Raw genomic sequence first — 18495 nt, 5'->3', positions numbered from 1 at the left:
GTGATGATGCTTTACTTTGTGGAATCAACCACACTGAACAACCACGTCTCCAAAGACTAGCAACACAAAGATAAACCCTTCTGTTGATTTACAGATTTGACGAGATTTAGTTAATGTTTGAACATATGTGAGGATTGAGCGTCACATGAAGGATCCCCGAACATTCAGCAGAGGGAGACATCGCTGTACTTCTGAATTCTGTCAATAAGAAAGTGGAATGTGGTGCAGATGAAACACAAAATAACATTTGTACACACAGGTTCACAAAAACGCACACAACACGCGAGAAGTGGCTTCAAAGGTCAGTGACCTGTTCACGGTGACATCTCGGCTCCAGAGGTGGATCACATTGGGCTGAACTCCAAAATCCATCAGCTATGAAACGTAAAATGTGAAACATCAAAGCACAGAAACCTGACTCACTGTGTGCACGCTCCTCATGGCGAGGAAACCCACTTCCTGTGCACTCAACATTAAAGACACATTAATAATGGAGATGAAAATCCAGCTATTTACTTATGTTCCCTGCACCAGCTTAGGTTCTTAAGATGGATTGTTGTGGTATTATGGTGACGCCGTCATCACATGTACGAGTCGCCTGAGGTTTTAGGTGATAAAGACACAAAGGACTTTTTAAAATTAAGTAAAACGGGAGATTCACACATCAAGAACGGTTCTTTCCTCACGAAGCCTCTGACTCGAGGATAACCCTGATGATGTTTCTCTCTTGGAGGCTGGAAGCTTCATTTTACGAGACCGTTTGAAAGAAAGTGCTATTTACCAGTGAGGGAGGGGGGGGTGAAGAAACAGGTGCTATCAAGATGCATTGTGGGAAGAGTGTCTCTGCTTTTGCAACAACACGGAATGAAAACAAGGCTCAGGTTTAGAACAATGTAATATGATCATCACAATGAAATATAAGAACAATGTAAAGTAGTCGTACAGAAGGAGGCAGTCAGACTCACTCTGTCTTTACAATCAATCAAATCATACATTTTTTTATTGCATACACAACTAAGCCTCTCTCTTGATCACCCGTCCAGGGCGGACAAACTGAGGAATGTTTGCCTGTTTAAAAACATGTATCACACCGCTCCCCCCCCCCCGACTCGTTCAGTGCTCTGTCATGTATAAAAGTCTAAGATCTGCTCACGGGCTGAAACACGGGATCAGGATTCAGTCATTTTGAGGAGCAACACAAAACAAAATGCAGAAGAACCTAGAAATTAAACGCAGAGCGGATTTACCAGTCAACATGTTGGGTGAGCTCTCCCGTGTCTCTCTTCCACACAGATCGGACCAATGTCCAACCCTTACAAGGTGCTAGTTTCAGACCCAGACATGCACACAGGCAAACAACGGTGTGCGACGCTTGTGTTTACATCCTTTTCATTTTATCGCTTCTACAGGCCGACAATAAAACTCTAATCTGGGCCATATTCTTAAAAATCTGAACAAACAAATGGACATTGCTCTACATTAGCAGCAGTTTTACAGCCAAGGAGCAGAATGACAGGTCTATAGTCGGTTACAGCACAATTTAAAATCTTTTAAATAACAATTCCAGGAGATCTTCCCAACTCTTGTATGAATTATACACAGGCAACATTTTGACACAATGCAGAAAGATCATTATCTTAACTATATCTTTATGTAGGATTTTCTAACAGAACTGAATGGGTTTATTCCAGAGTGTGGTCTTTCAGTTTGAGAGCAGGACTTACAGATTTCACGTACTTTCATGTACATGTACTCGAAACCTTGTGCTCGTACTCAAATATACCAGGTTTCCTGTCAGTGTGCTTGAGGAAAAACATGACGACACCTTCTCTAAACAGGATTCCAGCAGATCCCTGGTCCACGTGAAGCAGCAAAATCAAGACCTCACTGCAACTATTCTTTGGAATTTTGACTCGTTGCACAAAAAAATATCAAAGTGCAGCAGAAACAAATCGGAGAGCAGAAGTTTCAAAGGAAATCTAAGCACAAGGGATATTTGAGTGGCAGCGCAGGGTTAAGAGTGAAATCATTAGAAATCTAAAGATGAAATCAATAAGTCCTGCTCTCAAACTGAAAGACCGTATACTTTAATAAAAAGAGGGGGATAAAAACCAGAGTACTGTGTCGTAAACTTCAATATCACTATACTATGACACGTTTGAATGTTTATGCACTAGTGTCACAAGTACGCTTGTTGATAATTTCATTTGCAAAAGCAAAGAATCCTTTTTTCAAATCTTTTTCAACTGTACTGCTCATCTACATTGTGTCTCTGTGGGTTTCCTGTGTATAATTAGCTTTATTCTAAGACACTAGCCTATTACCATATCTAGATTCACAGTCCAATTCTGCCGAGGGTCAATTTTACAAACCGGAATGGACTGAAAAAAGGAAAACGGATGGGTGATCTTCCAACTAGGCCTAACGACAGCATAGAATAGACATACACATCAGGAGAAATTTATATATTAGCTTAGTATATATAATATACAAACAGTATACATAGTCTCTGTGACAGTAGTGAACCGGGTGAAGGGAGACAGGTAAGCTGGGTTTAAACCTTTAGCCTCTGTAGGGTTCACGGTGTGTGTGTGTGTGTGTGTGTGTGTGTGTGTGTGTGTGTGTGTGTGTGTGTGTGTGTGTGTGTGTGTTACACTCTGCTCTGATACTGCTCAGCTTTGGTATGACTGAGCAAACACAGGTAACTATAGTAACTATGGAATAGAGTAATATATATGGGATTCTATAGTAACCAGAGATGTTCATCATTAATCATTTAATCAACAATAAGAATTTGGATCGATTGATTCTCAGTTCACCTGTTAAAAGTAATCATTGGTACCAGACTGACCCCACATCATGTGGACGTGTTGGACTTCTGAATAAAAACCAGTAGAAAAGCTATGAAAAGCTGCAGTGGACTGAGGCGGCCCGGTCTGTTAATGGGGTTTAATTATTGTGATTGCTCACTGAACATGTATGTTCTCTACTCTCATACACATCAGAGTGACTACATGCCCAACGTGGCCGAGGGAACCAGAGTTCTACCAGAGTACACTGTCTGTCAGTGTAAACACCACATTGCACTGTGAATAATGTTGCAATGCAACAACCCTGTTTAGAAGTGGGTTCACAACTACAGCTGCAAACCCGGACCTTGAGTGAAAAGTGCCACACAGGTACTGAATCTGGAGAAATACTCTGGTACGTGACCGGTCGAGCACAGGTTGAACCTGAGTCCTGCAGGGTGTGGAGAGACAGAGGATCCAGAATGTGAGCGAGTGTGTGTACATCTTTGTCTGTACAGGGGAAGACTGATGGAAAATGGAGCACCTGCACTCCTGAGAGAGACGGAGACAAAGAGAGACACAAAGTTAGAAACCTCTTCATAGACAAAGCTAAAAACAATCAAAAGGTGAAGCTGCTGTTGCCACCCACCAAGCTGTGTCACATTGTTCTGCTGTACTGGATACCAGTCTTGGAGGCGATGTTGGACCAGGGCAGCAGGGAGCGGAGCAGGGACTGGGCCTGTCGGTACAACCTCTGCGGGATGGAGCAGGGGCTCAGGCTGGCCAGGGTCGAGCCAATGTGCTGGATATAGTCAGTGGGACCAACAGTTAAGGAAACATGAAAACACCACATCTATATTTGTTTTATCAATAATTTGATCATGATATTTCCTCCAATCAACATGATATAGATTCAATTCATTGAAGCGAGTTCAGTTTATGTGTACGAGTGAAAGGTTATTACCCACTGGCCCCTAAACAACAGTGCAGAAGTAACTTTCTTCACTGTTTCCACAAAAGGATATAATATTGTCCAAGGTGGATGACCCCCGTTGATGTAGAGCACGTATGTGAATCCATCTTTGAGGACCCCTCGTATGGAATAGTAGTAGGGCAGGTAGTGGTGCTGCCTGAAGTCCCTGTTCTCATAGAATTTGATGGCAGTGTTGTTAGTGGTGAGGACGTGTAGGTAGATTGCTTTGCAGTGGTCCTGGGCTGTCGTCGAGATGTGCTCCTTCAAACTGTCCAGCAGTAGGGAGCCTGAAGAGAGAGAGAGAGAGAGCTTGATAAGTGACAGGAAGAAGATGGACGGCTCCTCATCTCTTTGCATCAACATAGAGTCACGGCTGAAAGATGTGTGAGACAGAGAGAGAGAACAGAGGAAGAAAGAGTGGAGACGTTTCCTCAGTTCAGTCAGTTCATGTCTGGAAACACCTCTAGTTTGAAAACCTCTGGGTTATGGTTGAGGATTGGAATCAGCCTGCAGGGGTCATAGTTAAGTTGGACGAGAGAATGAATGTATGTCAATGAGATGTCGTGTGCGTGTGTGCGTGTGCATGTGTGTGCGCGTGTGTGTAAGCAGAGCTGTACCTATGCCATGTTTCCTGAACTCTTTGACCACTCCCAGGCTGAGGATGTAGGCTACCTGTGTGTCCACAGGGAAACTGGAGGCCAGGATGTCTCCATCCTAACAAACAGAACAGACACACATGGACAAAAGACAAAGAAAACAATGTATTGTTTTGAACACAGTGCATTAGTCACTATCTTCTTTGCCTATGCAAACTGTCCATTGGGGAAGTAGATTCCAAAATGCAAATAGGGTTTCGTTCCATCAACGAGGTCAACAGCTTTTACTGTTGCCTAAAGCAGTGGTTCTTCACCTTATTGGAGGTACTGAACCCTGCAAGCTTCATCAGTGCATTCACCGAAACCTTCGTAATTGGAAAAATAAAATATCAGGTGCGATCAGGTACGCAACTTCGTACGATGCTGTGGGGATCGGTTTGTCGATGGGTACAAAGCTGAGAACAGGCAGAGTGGCCTTTTCATCGAATCTGGCTCTCTTCACCTTGAATTCAGCGAGCGTTGTGTTCTTGTATTTCCCATCTCCATGCAGCTTTAGGAAGTGTTCCTTTAGTTTTGCCGGTGCTAGACTAGAATTGCTCAACTTGGCATTGCAAATCATGCATTGAGGACGCTGACTCCCATCACGTTCCTTTATACGCGTGAATCCATATTGTACGTATTCGTCCAACCACTTTCTTTTTTTGCTCGACATAGTTAGTATGAAGGGATTGAAAGATTAAAAGAAAATCACAAATGACGTACAATCACAACAGCCACAAGTCGACTACTGAGCGCACCAAGTTCCTGATCACGCAATGTGGCGTGATCAGCTGCAGCCAATGATGGCCAAGCGGAGCGTGACGTCACGAATAATACGAGTGGGCTGAATTTATCTAACACGGCGAAGAAAAATTGCCAATTTTTTGACGGCCGACAAAAACGGCCCGACATTGCTAGTGCGAACCGGGCTATACTGTGTGTCTTGACCCCTGCCGAACCCCGGAGAGTGACTCAACGAACCCCTGGGGTTCGATCGAACCCAGCTTAAGAACCACTGGCCTAAAGTGACAGGAGCGGACTACTGATGCTTGTCCAGTGGAACAAACTCTTTGATACGAGTGCACTCAGTCAAGGGCGTCTGGTTCGTGTAATTAGAAGACTAAAAACAGACTCTACTATGTCAGTGTTCCACTTTTCCAAATGGCAGCAGAGTGAGAGTGGATAAACTGCACCAAGCACATGGTGCCTGACACATCTCTACAGAGCCCAGGTTATAACCACAGTGTGTTTGTGTGAGTGACTGAAGAACAAGGCTGAACATCACACCTCTTTGTGCACTTTGGTCCGGCTTTTGATCTCAGCCACAATCATTCCCACGATGCCTCCTCTGAAGGTGGCAGCGAGGGAGAAGAACTTCTTGTTGGAGGTGATGTCCTGATACCATGAGTCTGGGTACCTAGAGTCAAAGGTCAGACAGATTCGCAGTCAAGTATGAGCAGCATGCATAGGAATCCTAAAAAGCTCAGCAACGAAATGGGATACTTCATTATAAAAAGGCAAACAAATTCAGTAATGGGCTCAGAGATGATCCCTGACATCCATGACACAATGAACATGGTTCTTACTCGATTGGAAACCAATCACCGCAGAGCAGCTTGACGTTCTCTATGTCATCGTGGCAGAGGAAGCGGAGCTGGACGTCACTGAGAGCTGTGGGAGGCACCACGTCACTCATTCACACCTGCTGGACCAACACAGAGCACAGAAAGGTTTGGATGAGTCAAGAGAGTCAGTGGCCCCGAGCGAGAGACGCTTACGAGACGGTCAAGCACGTTTGAAGCTTTTTAAAAATGCAGGAAAAGTTTGAAGTGCTTTGTATTAAAAGAAATTTAGGTTGTTAAATTCTGCATTTTGTAATAATAGGACTGTTCACATGCGTAGGAGACGAGCTGTAGTTCAATCAATCTGCAACAATACCCATGTCCAGCGGGACGTACGTACCCAGTGTACGAGCGTGGGCATTTGATTCGTTTCAGGTGTGTTAGGGCCCGGTCACACAAATGCAAATGTGGATTGAAGCTCGAGGGTCAAATTTCTCTAAGGTTGAATTCCATGTGAAGCCAGGCTGAGGATTTTCTTTGCCACATGGAGCTAATGTTTTATTTTTCTCCCCTCACGCACTGACAGGAAGTGAACAGGAGGCGAAGGTTTCCCAGTGTTGCGTAAGTGTGACCGGGCCCTTAGCATGACAGGGAGCGTGGACACAGATCAGTATATGTCTGTTATAGTGGTGATGAAGCCTTGATGTGTCTCGACCCTCCAGGGGGCCCCGACCCCTAGTTTTGGAACCAGTGCTCAAATCATAAACAAACAAAGCAGATACACAACACAATATATGAACGGGAAAATGTCCCATTCAGTAGCACAACAGTGTTCATGGTTGAATGCACATGCAGCTCTACACAACAGTGGACAGGAGATGGACACAAACACAGCCACTCGGAGTGTCACGGACCAACAAGCTAGCTAACAACTCGAAACAAACAAACAACACTTAATACTTCTACTCACCACAACACACACTTCTACAAAAACACAACTTATCTCTGCCTGTGACTGAGTCATACATGTTGTCAGCTGCTAATGTGGTCAACCTGCTGCTAGCCGAGCATCAGCACCTCTGACCAGTGAACACACACACACACACAATCACAAAGATACACACAATCACACACACAAACACACACACACAAGAAAACAGAGGATACAGTTGCCTGCTAATTACCTCCAAGCTAACCCTCGCTAACGCCAGCTAGCGGCGAGCTGCTAAGCTAACGCACCTTGTTTCTACGCTCGCAGCGGAGGAAAGTCGAGGACGGTTCGGTTCGGTTGGTTCCGCGGGTCCGGTCACTCCTCCGGACACAGCATGACGACACAACACCGGTTTGATCCCGACCCTGAAAGCCGTGTCATTACTGGACCAGCGGTACACAGGCTAACGGGCTAGCTGCTTGGCTAACAGCTGGATGTTTTCTTCCTGTTTGTGGCCGTTACTACTACGTCACTGCGAAACTTCTTCTTCTACGCATTACAGTCGGTTGGTGTCCAACACGCTGAGAATGCTTTGTCGCCAACTACTGGACAGAAGAGTGAACTACGACTGCCCTGGAAAAACTACCTGTTCTTCCACTCACCAGTTTCATCCTACTACATATATGTACTATATATGAATACATATATATATTTATATTTATATCACTACATTCAACTTATTACTCACTGCTGCCTATTTTTGATTCTTGCTGCTGTAATATTACAAATGTCCTCATTGTGGGACTAATAAAGGATTATCTTATTTTATTATATCTTATCTTATCTTATATATATCTGCTGTATTATTCCACTTTTTTCTTTTTGTATTAAAGTATGATATTTGGTCATTTGTTTTGTTTTTTACTTCTGCCAAGGGGGTAAAGTGTTTTCACCCCGGCTGTTATTTAGCAAGAGTTCACGAAACTACTGGTTTGATCAGCAGGAAAATCCAGATAATGGGGCAGATCCAGGATTATTTCCACTTTCGTTAACATTGTGAGATGTGACCCTCCATCTCCTTGGTGGAGGGTCACATGATTCATTTGTAAAGACTGAGATCTTCACATGTAAACTCACCAAAACCAACAGTTAATAAAACTATTGATTTCAATTAATGGGACACAGCTTTGAAATGTGACTTTGGCTCCTTCAGTCAATCAGAAAATATAAGTGAGAGTCTCAAGACATCGAGGAAAACAATGAAATAGTTAAATGTTTTTGATCAAAATATTTAGTTTTGGCATGAAAACCATGCAAACGTGGTTGAAAAGAGCCGACATGACTTTGAATCACCTCTTTTTATCGTGTGTATCTGTCACCTGTTGCCTTCTCACTGCTGCTGTGAACCCTGCAGTTAAAAATAGACTCTATTGATCATCTACACGCTCGGGTTCATCTGGTGCGTCCTCTTTAATTAGCCGGATCAGTTCATATCGAGACTGCAGGATTCACGTGGAGTTTACTATGGCCACTGAATCCAGGGTATAGAAAAGTAATTTACAAGTGAACAGGCTCAAATAAATAAATGATATGGGTAAAAATAAAATCTGATTTACAAAAGCAGAGTAGAATTCTCCACTGAGACAAACTCATTGAAGAACCGCAGACTCTAGCATGTTACCTGAAAACCTGAAAACCTTCAACTACACCCCCCCTCCTCACCCCTCCTCACCCCTCCTCACCCCTCCCCTGCACGACCCAGTCACATGCACCGACAGCGAAATAAAAACCCCACAAACCGAGAGTTTTCTGCTCACACTGTTTCTTTCACACAAAAAGCCTCTGTGCCCGACTGACACCAGGTCTGCTCCTCTCACACTCAGGTAGCTACGATTCTTCTTCAGCACAATAACAGCAGCAGCTAAAATCATTGAGGGATTTATTGGAATCTAGTTTTCTTTTTAACTCAACGTAAATCTGTACGTTTTTTTTTTTTAATCCTCCGTCCACTTTAGAATGGAAATTGAATTGTTACTGAAATTATGACTGAATGAACAAACTGCTGAGAGTTCACTCAACTTATCAAATGAAGTTTGGAAAGAAACTGAACTTCCCAGCATGCATTGCTTCAGAGTTAAAACCATTGCTATTTAATTTTGTGACGCACCTTTTATACATTTTTATCTCGCTGGAGGAACTGACTCCTTATGAAGTGAGGACGGAAAAGTCTGTATTGGTGTCGAAGTTAAACACCAACAGTAATTTGAAAACTTTAAAAGTTAAGTTTTTGATGTGTATTTATCTTAACTTGAATGTGTGATTTGAAACAGTTTAGAATTCTGTGTTTGTTTGACAAGATCGAGAAAGTTTTCATCTTCCATGGCCGAGTTTCTTTAAAGTAAATTTTTATTTTATTTTTAACTCAAGAAATACTAAAATAAACTAAGTTTCGTTAAGTAATATTAAAAAAATGTATAACTTTAATTTGAAAAACTGAATTCAATAATGTGCTACCAAGTGAAAACAAGTCACCACACACGTATTTTCTATTTTCACACGTCTTCCAATAAGAGTGTCGTCAGGGAGACAGGATAAAAAACATTCTTCTTTTGATAAATATTTTACCGACTTGAACCTCTGTGAAAACACTGTCAGATAAACTGAGTCCAGGGCCGCAGGTGTTACGTCCGTCTCTCACTCCCACAACACGGCGAAGGTGAGGGGAGGCCTGCGTGGTCATGTGACCCATCGTAAACAGCACGTACATGCTTTCTCTGCAACCGATCGGTCAGAGTCTGCGTGGAGCTGACTTTTCTGCTTCCAATTATATATCGTTTTTTTTTATACATCTTTAAATCCAGGATTTTTCATTTCATGTTATCCCCAACTCACAATTCAACTCCTCTTACACTGGTGAGATTGTGATGACTATAAGTTAGATAAATGAAGAGAAAATGTATTTAAAACAAAAGTTTTACTGTATGTGCTCGTACACATGTATGACCTCTGTGACCCGTGCAGGATGCGTGTGCTGTGTGCTCTGGGTCTGTTTCTGACCCTGCTGCATGTGTCCTGCCCTCTGCTGCTGGGAGCCTTCAACATCAAGTCCTTCGGAGACAAGAAATCCTCCAACAGCACGATCATGAACATCATCAGCAAGGTCCTCACGCTCAGAAAGACAATATATTACAAAGGGTGCTGAGTAACTGAAAAGAGTTCAGCTGTTTGTCAAGTTCAAATAAATACGGGTGCAGTTTAGTGACTGTGTTGTTCAGAGGGATTTGGGATCACAAGTGCACTTCAGCAACTTTAGGATTCCACAAGCAGGAAGTTAAAGGACTCACTAGAGATTATTTACACATGATGTAACTACACTGGAGAAACAGAGGCTATGTGGGTTCATAATATAACATATTATATGTATATAAATAAATATATATATACAGTATATATAACAGACACTCACGTACGTGATGTTTTGTGTTTACAGATTGTCCACCGCTATGACATCATCCTGATCCAGGAAGTCAGAGACAGTGATCTGTCAGCGACCAAAAGACTCATGGAGCACGTCAACAAGTTAGACGCACCTTATATATAAATATACTTATATAAATATATACATAACATGTATTACAGAACAAACGAGTAAGGCCACAATACAAACCAGACTGTAAATAAAGATGGAAGACATGCAAGCTCCTCTAAAGTGAAGCCCTCTGACACTGATGTCTGTTCACGTTTCTGATCAGTTCGGTTTGATATTTGATGATAGAGAAACGGGCTGACATGTCATGATTGACAGCTGAGACTGACTCCTGATTGGTTGAGTGCACGTATGAACAGCACCTTCACCACAGCTCCGTCCCTGATCTCTGCTGTTCAGACTTACATTTCACTGATGAGCCTCCAGCTGCACAAACCAGGAACCTGCGACACAAAAGACAGGACACACACCTACACACACAACAACCACACAACACACACAAGCCTGCAAACATCAACACACAAACAGTAAAACACAACAAAATGCAGTGTTGGTATCCCAGATATTTCGTTGGGAGGATGCATCGCCCATCTTTATTTACATTCTATGGTTTAAACTTGTAAAGGCTAAAAAGACTCTAAGATAAATACTGCTTTTCATCTGTGTGTACCTGTGTGTGTGTGTGTGTGTGTGTGTGTGTGTGTGTGTGTGTGTGTGTGTGTGTGTGTGTGTGTGTGTGTGTGTGTGTGTGTGTGTGTGTTTTCCCAGAGGGTCTCCTCAGTTCAGGTACAGCCACATCGTGAGCGAGCCTCTGGGTCGCAGCTCGTACACGGAGAGATATCTCTTCCTCTACAGGTACAAAACAGTAGAACTTTATTTTGTGTCACGATCCCACAACAGGGAGCAGACACACAGCAATGATGACATATTATATGATCAGCACTCAAGCTTCATTCAAAATATTCATGATACTATTAGTGTGTAGTACTATGTAGTATAATGGCAACTGTATACTGAATATTTTTGCCAATGCCTCTTAATGTGTTGTCTCTTCCATGTGGAGGTTTTTTAAAATGACTATAAAAGAGTAATTAGAAAAACAAATGTGATTAAATCGTGTGTGTTTTTTTCCAGAGAGGAAACTGTGTCCGTGGCTAAAAACTACACCTACGACGACGGCAGTGAGTCCAGTGGGACGGACGTGTTCAACAGAGAACCCTTTGTCGTCATGTTCTCCTCCATTTACACCGGTAATCTGTGGAGGAGCCCCCCATGGCCTTACAAATCACTTACTGAGCTCTGAGCCCAGTATTTCTGTGAGACATGTAGAGTACAAGTACAAGTTAATAAAAACTGTCTTTATATAGCTGAGTAGAAGTTAGTCACTCTCTGTTGTGCGTGATTAAAACGACAATTTACTCATAATTTCTCTGAAGCCAAATCCATTCCTGCTTCCTGTCTTCCTCCCTCCCTTCATCCCTCCTTCCTGTCTCCTAGCTGTGAGGAACTTTGTTCTGATCCCTCAGCACACCTCTCCAGACTACGCAGTGAAGGAAGTGGATGCTCTCTATGATGTGGTGGCTGATGTTCGCTCTCGCTGGAATACCGAGGTGAATACCCCCCCCCCAAAGCACACACAGAGAATCAATGAGTTAGTGGAAATGTGTGAAACCATTAACAACAGTTAATCTCACTCTCTCCCTGCAGGACATTGTTCTGCTGGGTGACTTCAACACAGGCTGCAGTTATGTGTCAGGCTCCGACTGGCAGCAGATCCGTCTCTTCACCGATAAGAGTTTCCACTGGTTGATCACCAGTGAGGCCGACACCACAGTGTCAACCACCAAGTGCCCATACGACAGGTACACACACACACACACACACACATCCACTCTTGATTGTGCCTCATATTGTGTCTCTGCAGGATTGTGGTCACGGCTGACATGCTGAGGGGAGTCGTGCACAGCAGTGCTGAAGTTTACAACTACATGAGGGACATGAATCTCAGCCACGATCTGGTAAAAACCTTCTGTCTCTAATCGGCCGTTATGATGCTCAGTGTGTAACTTAACTTCTCACTCAGGGTGGGGTCAGCGCATGGTGACACGTGGAGTTCATCTTTAAAGAGACACGTCACACTTCCATGTGCTTTGGAGCTGTAACTAAATCATATGGTCTATGTTCTTTGATGAAATACATCATTTGCTGGTTTTAACAGTGATACTGATTAAAGTAGATTTGAAGCAGATGAACTCAAATAAGAGGGAAATACCAGTTTACTTGTATATAAAGTTGAGCTTTACAGCACATAAATAAACCATATGGTAGAAAAAGGGAAAACAGTTTGCTGTTGAACTGTGTGAAACTGGACCACAAGTAAACAGTGTTTCTCCCTCAGGCGTTGGCTGTCAGTGACCATTTCCCCGTGGAGGTGAAGCTGGTTGGTCTGGCTCGTGCTCGTTCTGCCTGAATCACGAGTACAACTGGTCCGCGGGTCTCCAGACAGAATCTACACTAGAGACCATGAAGCCGTGAATTTACAAGACCAAAATAAACTAATCTGCTAAATGACGTCAGTGCACGGTTGCTTCTTGGAACAGACACAAAGTAAAAGAAAGATGCATGAAACTAAAAGGCGAGGCAATAAAAGAAACATCACTCAGGCCTGTTTTTAATCAATCAAGGAAGGTCTCATCACATCAACCCAGTTTTAGCGTCACTGTACTTTCTGCCCATTAAATCTACTTCCTCCTGAGGACTCAGCTTTCCAAGATGACCCCCGGCTCAAATATTATTACGATATAATTACTTTTTTAGGAAGTCTTATCATTCTGTATTTTTATGAGCTTTCATTTTATGTGATAGAACTTCTATATTTTATAGATTTATAACAATACTTCAATTTATCGATGTGCAGGTTATGTATAATGCTGTTGATATATGTGCTGTCATATACGGGGGTTTCTGATGTATAATTTTGCTCCTTTTCTTTGGAAATCACGTTGCGCTTCAGCATGAGAAGTGCTATATAAATAAAATGTATTATTTTATTACAGAGACACAGCGGGAGGTGTCTGAAGTTTCAACCACAAAAAACACAACAAAAAACTGAATCTCTGAACAAAAAGATGGACATTTAATCACACCGTTCAAACCACTACCCAGATGACTTTATTCATAAGAAGCAGAAACAAAAACTCCATAAAGCCAAATCTGTTAGAGATGATGAGGAAGGCTTCGTCCACTGGGCTCTTCAACGGTTACTTTCATTAAAGTAAAGGCTCTGCACTTCAAACCTGTCTGTCACCACAATGAACTCTTTGATAAACCCCTCCTACAAAGAGTGGCTGTCCAATCCCAGTGCTGCAAAGGTAAGAGGACTGACTCCTGGTTTCAAATTGGCCTCATCCTCTAAACGTCCAGAGCTTATGTCACTGCTGTGTTGCTCGTCCAGGTCTGATTCTCTCATCATCCAAACCTCGGTGCCAATTTCAAACTGTGCTGCGGGGGGGGGGGGGGGTTTAGTCTACAGCCACTTTAAAGAATATCCTCAAAATTGATGTTAAGTTTGAAACTAGTTTTTAACTCAACTACATATAAAGTTGGACAGAAAAATACTATTTGTCACTGAAAGGTTAGCGTCGATGAACACGTGACACTGAAGGCAGGTGTGTCTTCCAACTCGTGTCTCCAGCTCTTCACATTGCTCTCTCCTCTAGCCTCGTCTCTTCTTCAGCATCTCCAGATACATGCGCAGCGACTTCTGAATGGAGTCTTTGGTGATGAAGCTGACAAAGTTCTTAATGTCGGCCTCTCTGTTGGACGTCAGCTTGTCGATGGTTGGCTTCCTCATCATGGATTTGCTGATCTGTCTGGCGTGATCTGCAGAGTGAACAGACTCACAGTTATCTCACAAAGTGGAGTTAAGTCTCCACTGTCCTATAAATTGATTCTGGGTAATTCTTGTTGACATGACTCACTACAATTCCTGCTTGTATTTGCTGTTATTTTGTTGCCTGCGTTTCGAGTAGTGACAGAGTTAAAACCCATTGAGACCTGATGCGATGTTTGGGTGTTTATACCTATAAGACCGGTGCGTCTCATTCACTATGTCATCGTTTTCAAGCATGAAATAATTTGTGATTCACTGAAATACTTGTGGAAAAGGTGAAATGCATTATGGTAAATGTAGTTTGTTTGTTCATTGGCGCTCTTAGCCTGCAAAAAAGTTTTTATAGTAGTGTTTCAGACGATCTAAGTGAGGGGAGGGATATTAAAACAGATTACAGCGGAGTTTCACTGATGAAAACAACAACAAAGAAGATGATTCAGACCCAGATGATGTTCCAGCAGACTAAGACTTTGTAAGAGACATGATTGAGGAGGTGAGGAGGAGGAAGAAGGGGGGCTTAATGTACCTGGAATAGCCAACCACTTGGTCATGGTCTGTGTGGCTGTGGTGAGGACCTGGTCCTCAGGCACCAGCTGGTCCACCAGCCCTATCTTGAGGGCCTCTGAGGGGCTGTAGAGCAAACCCAACTCCAGGGCCATCTCTGTGGTTCTATGTCCCACTGTGTTTGTCATGGTGTCCTTAAACCTGCAGACAGCAGCAGTGATTGTTAAGTGACACAGAGGTGAGAGCCTGAGGAACGACACTGCAGTCGTTTGATTTACTGTACGACCTTAAGTTATCATCTTGATCTGTATAAAAACCATCACCGTCAACATTGTGTAATTCCTTTACCAAAAAGGTGCTACGATGCCGAGCTGGGTCTCATTAAGGCCGATGCTGTAACGAGGGTTGTCCGCCATTATCCTGTAGTCACACGTCATCGACATCAGACAGCCACCTGCAGGACTGGAACCCTGTGGAGGGGGTGAAAAGGAGGCTCAGCGGTCAACTGCACGACGCCTACTTCTCGTGTTATACTGCTTTATTTGGCTTTAAGTGCTTGTTGAGCAGATTCAGACATTAACTCCAGAGAATGTCCAAACAATGGGGTCAGGACCTTCTCCAGAGTTTGCCGTACACATAAGAACATAGCAGGAGGTTCTCCAGTCAGACGCATTCAGGTGAGAGTTGGTGCAGCGGGCAGGACGTAGTGATTCACCTGTGGAGATCACACCTTGTTGTTTACAGCACAGTGACTCCAGGGTCTGTTCTTATCATCAGAAGCTTTCTTGACCTCTTAGTTGCCGTCTTCTACTTGTGTGGTACCTCTTTCTCATCCTGACATATATGTATACTTTTTGCTTTTCAGTTTTTTGTGTTTGTCATGTGTTATAACACATTCAACACGTCATCGCTCTCACAGTGAATCCTCCAGAGAATCTCCTGTTTTTAGTCACATAAGCTCAGTGGGACATTATCCAGTTTTTACTAAGGGGCTGGCAGGAGAAACTCTGCAGAAAGTCAGAAGCCTCTAACTCATATGATAAAAACAGCCTCTCTGGATAGTGTCAGGAGATTTTTCTGAGCTCAGTTCATGTCTGAAAAATGCTTCTGTGTGATACAGGAACAGAATGGAGGTGGGGTGGGGGTGGTGGGGGTTGTGTTTTTTACGCACATTGATTGCAGCTATGGTGACCATGTTGGAGCCGTAGATTTTCAGCCACATCTCCTGAACTGCTTTCCAGAACTCTCCACAGCGTTCTGGAGTCTTCCCGTACATCTCCATAATGTCCAGGCCGGCTGAGAAAACCTTGGGCTGACTCTGAAATGAAGACACACACACACACACACAGTCAATTTGCACTGTGGCCTCCTGGACAATGTTCTGTCGCCACACTTGACGAGGTCGCACTGTACCGAGGTGATGATGAGGCCTCGGCAGCTCTTATCCATCTCCAGCTTCTCCACGCTGATGCAGAGCTCTGTGAGGAAATCTAAACTGAGGCTGTTGACAGGAGGACTCTGCATTTGCATAATCGCCACACCTACAGAGAGACACAGATGTTGATCTGTTACCAGAATACATAAACACATACATTCTCTAACGATTCACCCTGGAATGAAAGCTGCTGTGAACAAGTCACACACACGCACCTCCTCCAGATTCAGTGCGTGTCTGAAAGCAGCTTATGTGAAAGACAAACTCTGGAGTATGTCCGGACCCAACTGTGCAGACATTCTGCAGGGGTCATGTCCGAAAACGGCTTAAGATGGATGAAGAAGATGGAGAGAAGGGGGGGGGGCTTTACCTGTGCTCTGGTCAAAGTCCACCTTGATCTTCGGTGAGGTGGAGTTGTTCCTCTGCTGAGCGACAAGGACGGCAGGTGCACGAGGTCTGACATGACTGCTGCAGGAGGGCAGCTGGGAGAGAAGCCCTGCAACACACACACAGACACACACACACACACACACAAACACACACACACACACACACACACACACACAGACACGCACGCACGCACGCACGCACGCACACGCACACGCTTACTTTAAAATCCATCACTTAGCATTTCTCTACTGGTTGTCCTTGGTTTTTTGTTGTACAAGTATATTTAACTCGATTTGATTATCTCAGTTTTATTGTCACAATGATACAAATCTGTCTGAGGCGTTAGATTCAGTTTCTATTAACAAGTGAAATAAAAAGATGTCATGACCTTAAAGCTTTGACTCTAGGAGCAGTGTCCTGCACGTGACCTTTGCTCCAGTTTCTGTGGAGCTAACCCCGCTAACACACAGCTAGCACACAGCTAGCACACAGCTAACCCTGCTAACCGAGCTAGCAGCAGCTATTTGCAGATTTTCTGTGACAGGAGCATTCAGACATTGTTGGATAAAGTCAGAATATCTTTCCACCGGCTCACAGCTTCTCCACAAACCTGAAACACAGCGTTTAGTCCTCAGAGCTGCTCTCAGCGACATGTTGTTTTCCTCAGTCCGCAGGGGAAGACGAGAAAAGTTGTACTTCCGCAGTCTACCCGAGGTGAGCGATGACCCGCCCCTACCTACCCTCCGATTGGTTAGTTTTAGGAAAGTCCAGTCATGATTGGTTGGAGTTTGGGGAATGACGTTAAAATAAGCCAATCGGAGGTTGGGTAGGGGCGGTTCTATTCTTACCTCGGGTATGAAAAAATAAAATACTTCCGTAAAGATTAAAAAAAAACAAATATACATCTTGATCATATTTTATTATTAAAATAATACATTTAAATAATGAATAGATTTTTCTCCTGACTATAAGTTTGTGTTCGTTCATGTTAAACACTGTTTAACACTATAACTACTGGTGATGTAGTAACGGAGTCATGTTAGTTTATGTGTGAACTTTATATCGTTTTTAAATAAAGATTATTTAAAGAAAACTGTGTGTGGTTCATGTGGTGTCATAATAATATAATATCTCTATATATTAGAGACAAAGTTTCACATGAACAAACTGATAAAACAGATTAATTTCATTTATTTCTATACTAACACTCATTTCATCCCACTAAATGATTCACGTGTTGTGCACAACACAATCCAGTCTCTAGTCTTTACTTACAACATGTTACACAATCTGGTCTTATAGTATATTTTATGCTTGACAATAAAACCTGTTTAACTCCTGTTTTCAACTTAAATATAGAAAGAGATGAAACCAACACTGTGTTAATTGATCAGAGCCACGGATCCTGTATCTATATTCAGAGAGACACACACAGGTAGATGTTACTGTACTCGTTATATTTATTTAGAAGATTCATAATATTCACATCATTTACAATATTTATAATGTTTACATGTGTACAAAGAGGGGACAGGGGTGAAGGGTTTGTTTTGAGGAGGAGGAAAAGGGTGAGGAGGGGGTAGGAGTGGGAGGCAGGGGCAAGGAGGGGAGGAGTGGGTGAGGTCAGAAGACTCACTGGTAGCATGGTTCACAACAGGGAGCAGATGCACTTCTTGATGAAGCTCAAGTTCAAACAGTTGACGCAGTTTTCTCTCGTCTGCTCAGTTGTTTGTTTCCTTGTCGGTTGGTGGTCGTCAAGGATTCGTTCTCTCAAGAAGCTTCTGCTCTCGTCGGGATTTTGAAAGCAAATTATGTTTTTCTGCATGTGATGTCATTAAATAGTTGTAACATTGTAACTCTTTACTTTCTAAACCCGTTGAATTCTCATTATTTGTCA

The 18495-nt window shown here is 43.1% G+C and overlaps 3 protein-coding genes across 4 annotated transcripts; 1 reads left to right on the top strand and 2 right to left on the bottom strand.

The window, feature by feature from the left end:
• Positions 1–877: 877 nt before the first annotated feature.
• On the bottom strand, positions 878–7436 carry nat15 (N-acetyltransferase 15 (GCN5-related, putative)). Of its 2 annotated transcripts, none has more exons than XM_035181296.2 (7): positions 7199–7436; positions 5984–6102; positions 5685–5814; positions 4380–4476; positions 3815–4049; positions 3439–3604; positions 878–3341 (listed from the first exon to the last, which is right to left on the bottom strand). In XM_035181296.2, exons 2-6 carry the CDS (start codon positions 6091–6093, stop codon positions 3448–3450), a joined length of 729 nt encoding a protein of 242 aa, XP_035037187.1. In that variant the 5' UTR covers positions 6094–6102; positions 7199–7436; the 3' UTR covers positions 878–3341; positions 3439–3447. The 2 variants fall into 2 exon arrangements, with proteins under 2 accessions (XP_035037187.1, XP_035037186.1); XM_035181295.2 differs by having other exon boundaries at positions 5984–6099.
• A 1264-nt stretch (positions 7437–8700) lies between these two features.
• dnase1 (deoxyribonuclease I) lies at positions 8701–12948 on the top strand. Its single transcript, XM_035181432.2, has 9 exons — positions 8701–8773; positions 9912–10050; positions 10381–10469; positions 11146–11232; positions 11512–11627; positions 11875–11987; positions 12085–12239; positions 12302–12395; positions 12776–12948. The coding sequence occupies exons 2-9, from the start codon at positions 9913–9915 to the stop codon at positions 12845–12847; spliced, it is 864 nt and encodes a 287-aa protein (XP_035037323.1). The 5' UTR covers positions 8701–8773; position 9912; the 3' UTR covers positions 12848–12948.
• Positions 12949–13490: 542 nt separating this feature from the next.
• Positions 13491–17313, bottom strand: eci1 (enoyl-CoA delta isomerase 1). The gene is made up of 7 exons (XM_035181431.2): positions 17209–17313; positions 16579–16704; positions 16187–16314; positions 15945–16091; positions 15122–15243; positions 14796–14974; positions 13491–14259 (listed from the first exon to the last, which is right to left on the bottom strand). The coding sequence occupies exons 1-7, from the start codon at positions 17249–17251 to the stop codon at positions 14093–14095; spliced, it is 912 nt and encodes a 303-aa protein (XP_035037322.1). The 5' UTR covers positions 17252–17313; the 3' UTR covers positions 13491–14092.
• Positions 17314–18495: the final 1182 nt, after the last annotated feature.

Source organism: Hippoglossus stenolepis, chromosome 16 (genome assembly GCF_022539355.2).
Source record: "Hippoglossus stenolepis isolate QCI-W04-F060 chromosome 16, HSTE1.2, whole genome shotgun sequence".
Classification (NCBI taxonomy): domain Eukaryota; kingdom Metazoa; phylum Chordata; class Actinopteri; order Pleuronectiformes; family Pleuronectidae; genus Hippoglossus; species Hippoglossus stenolepis.
Note: the sequence above shows the minus strand (reverse complement) of the source record. Positions and strands in the feature narration are given on the sequence as shown.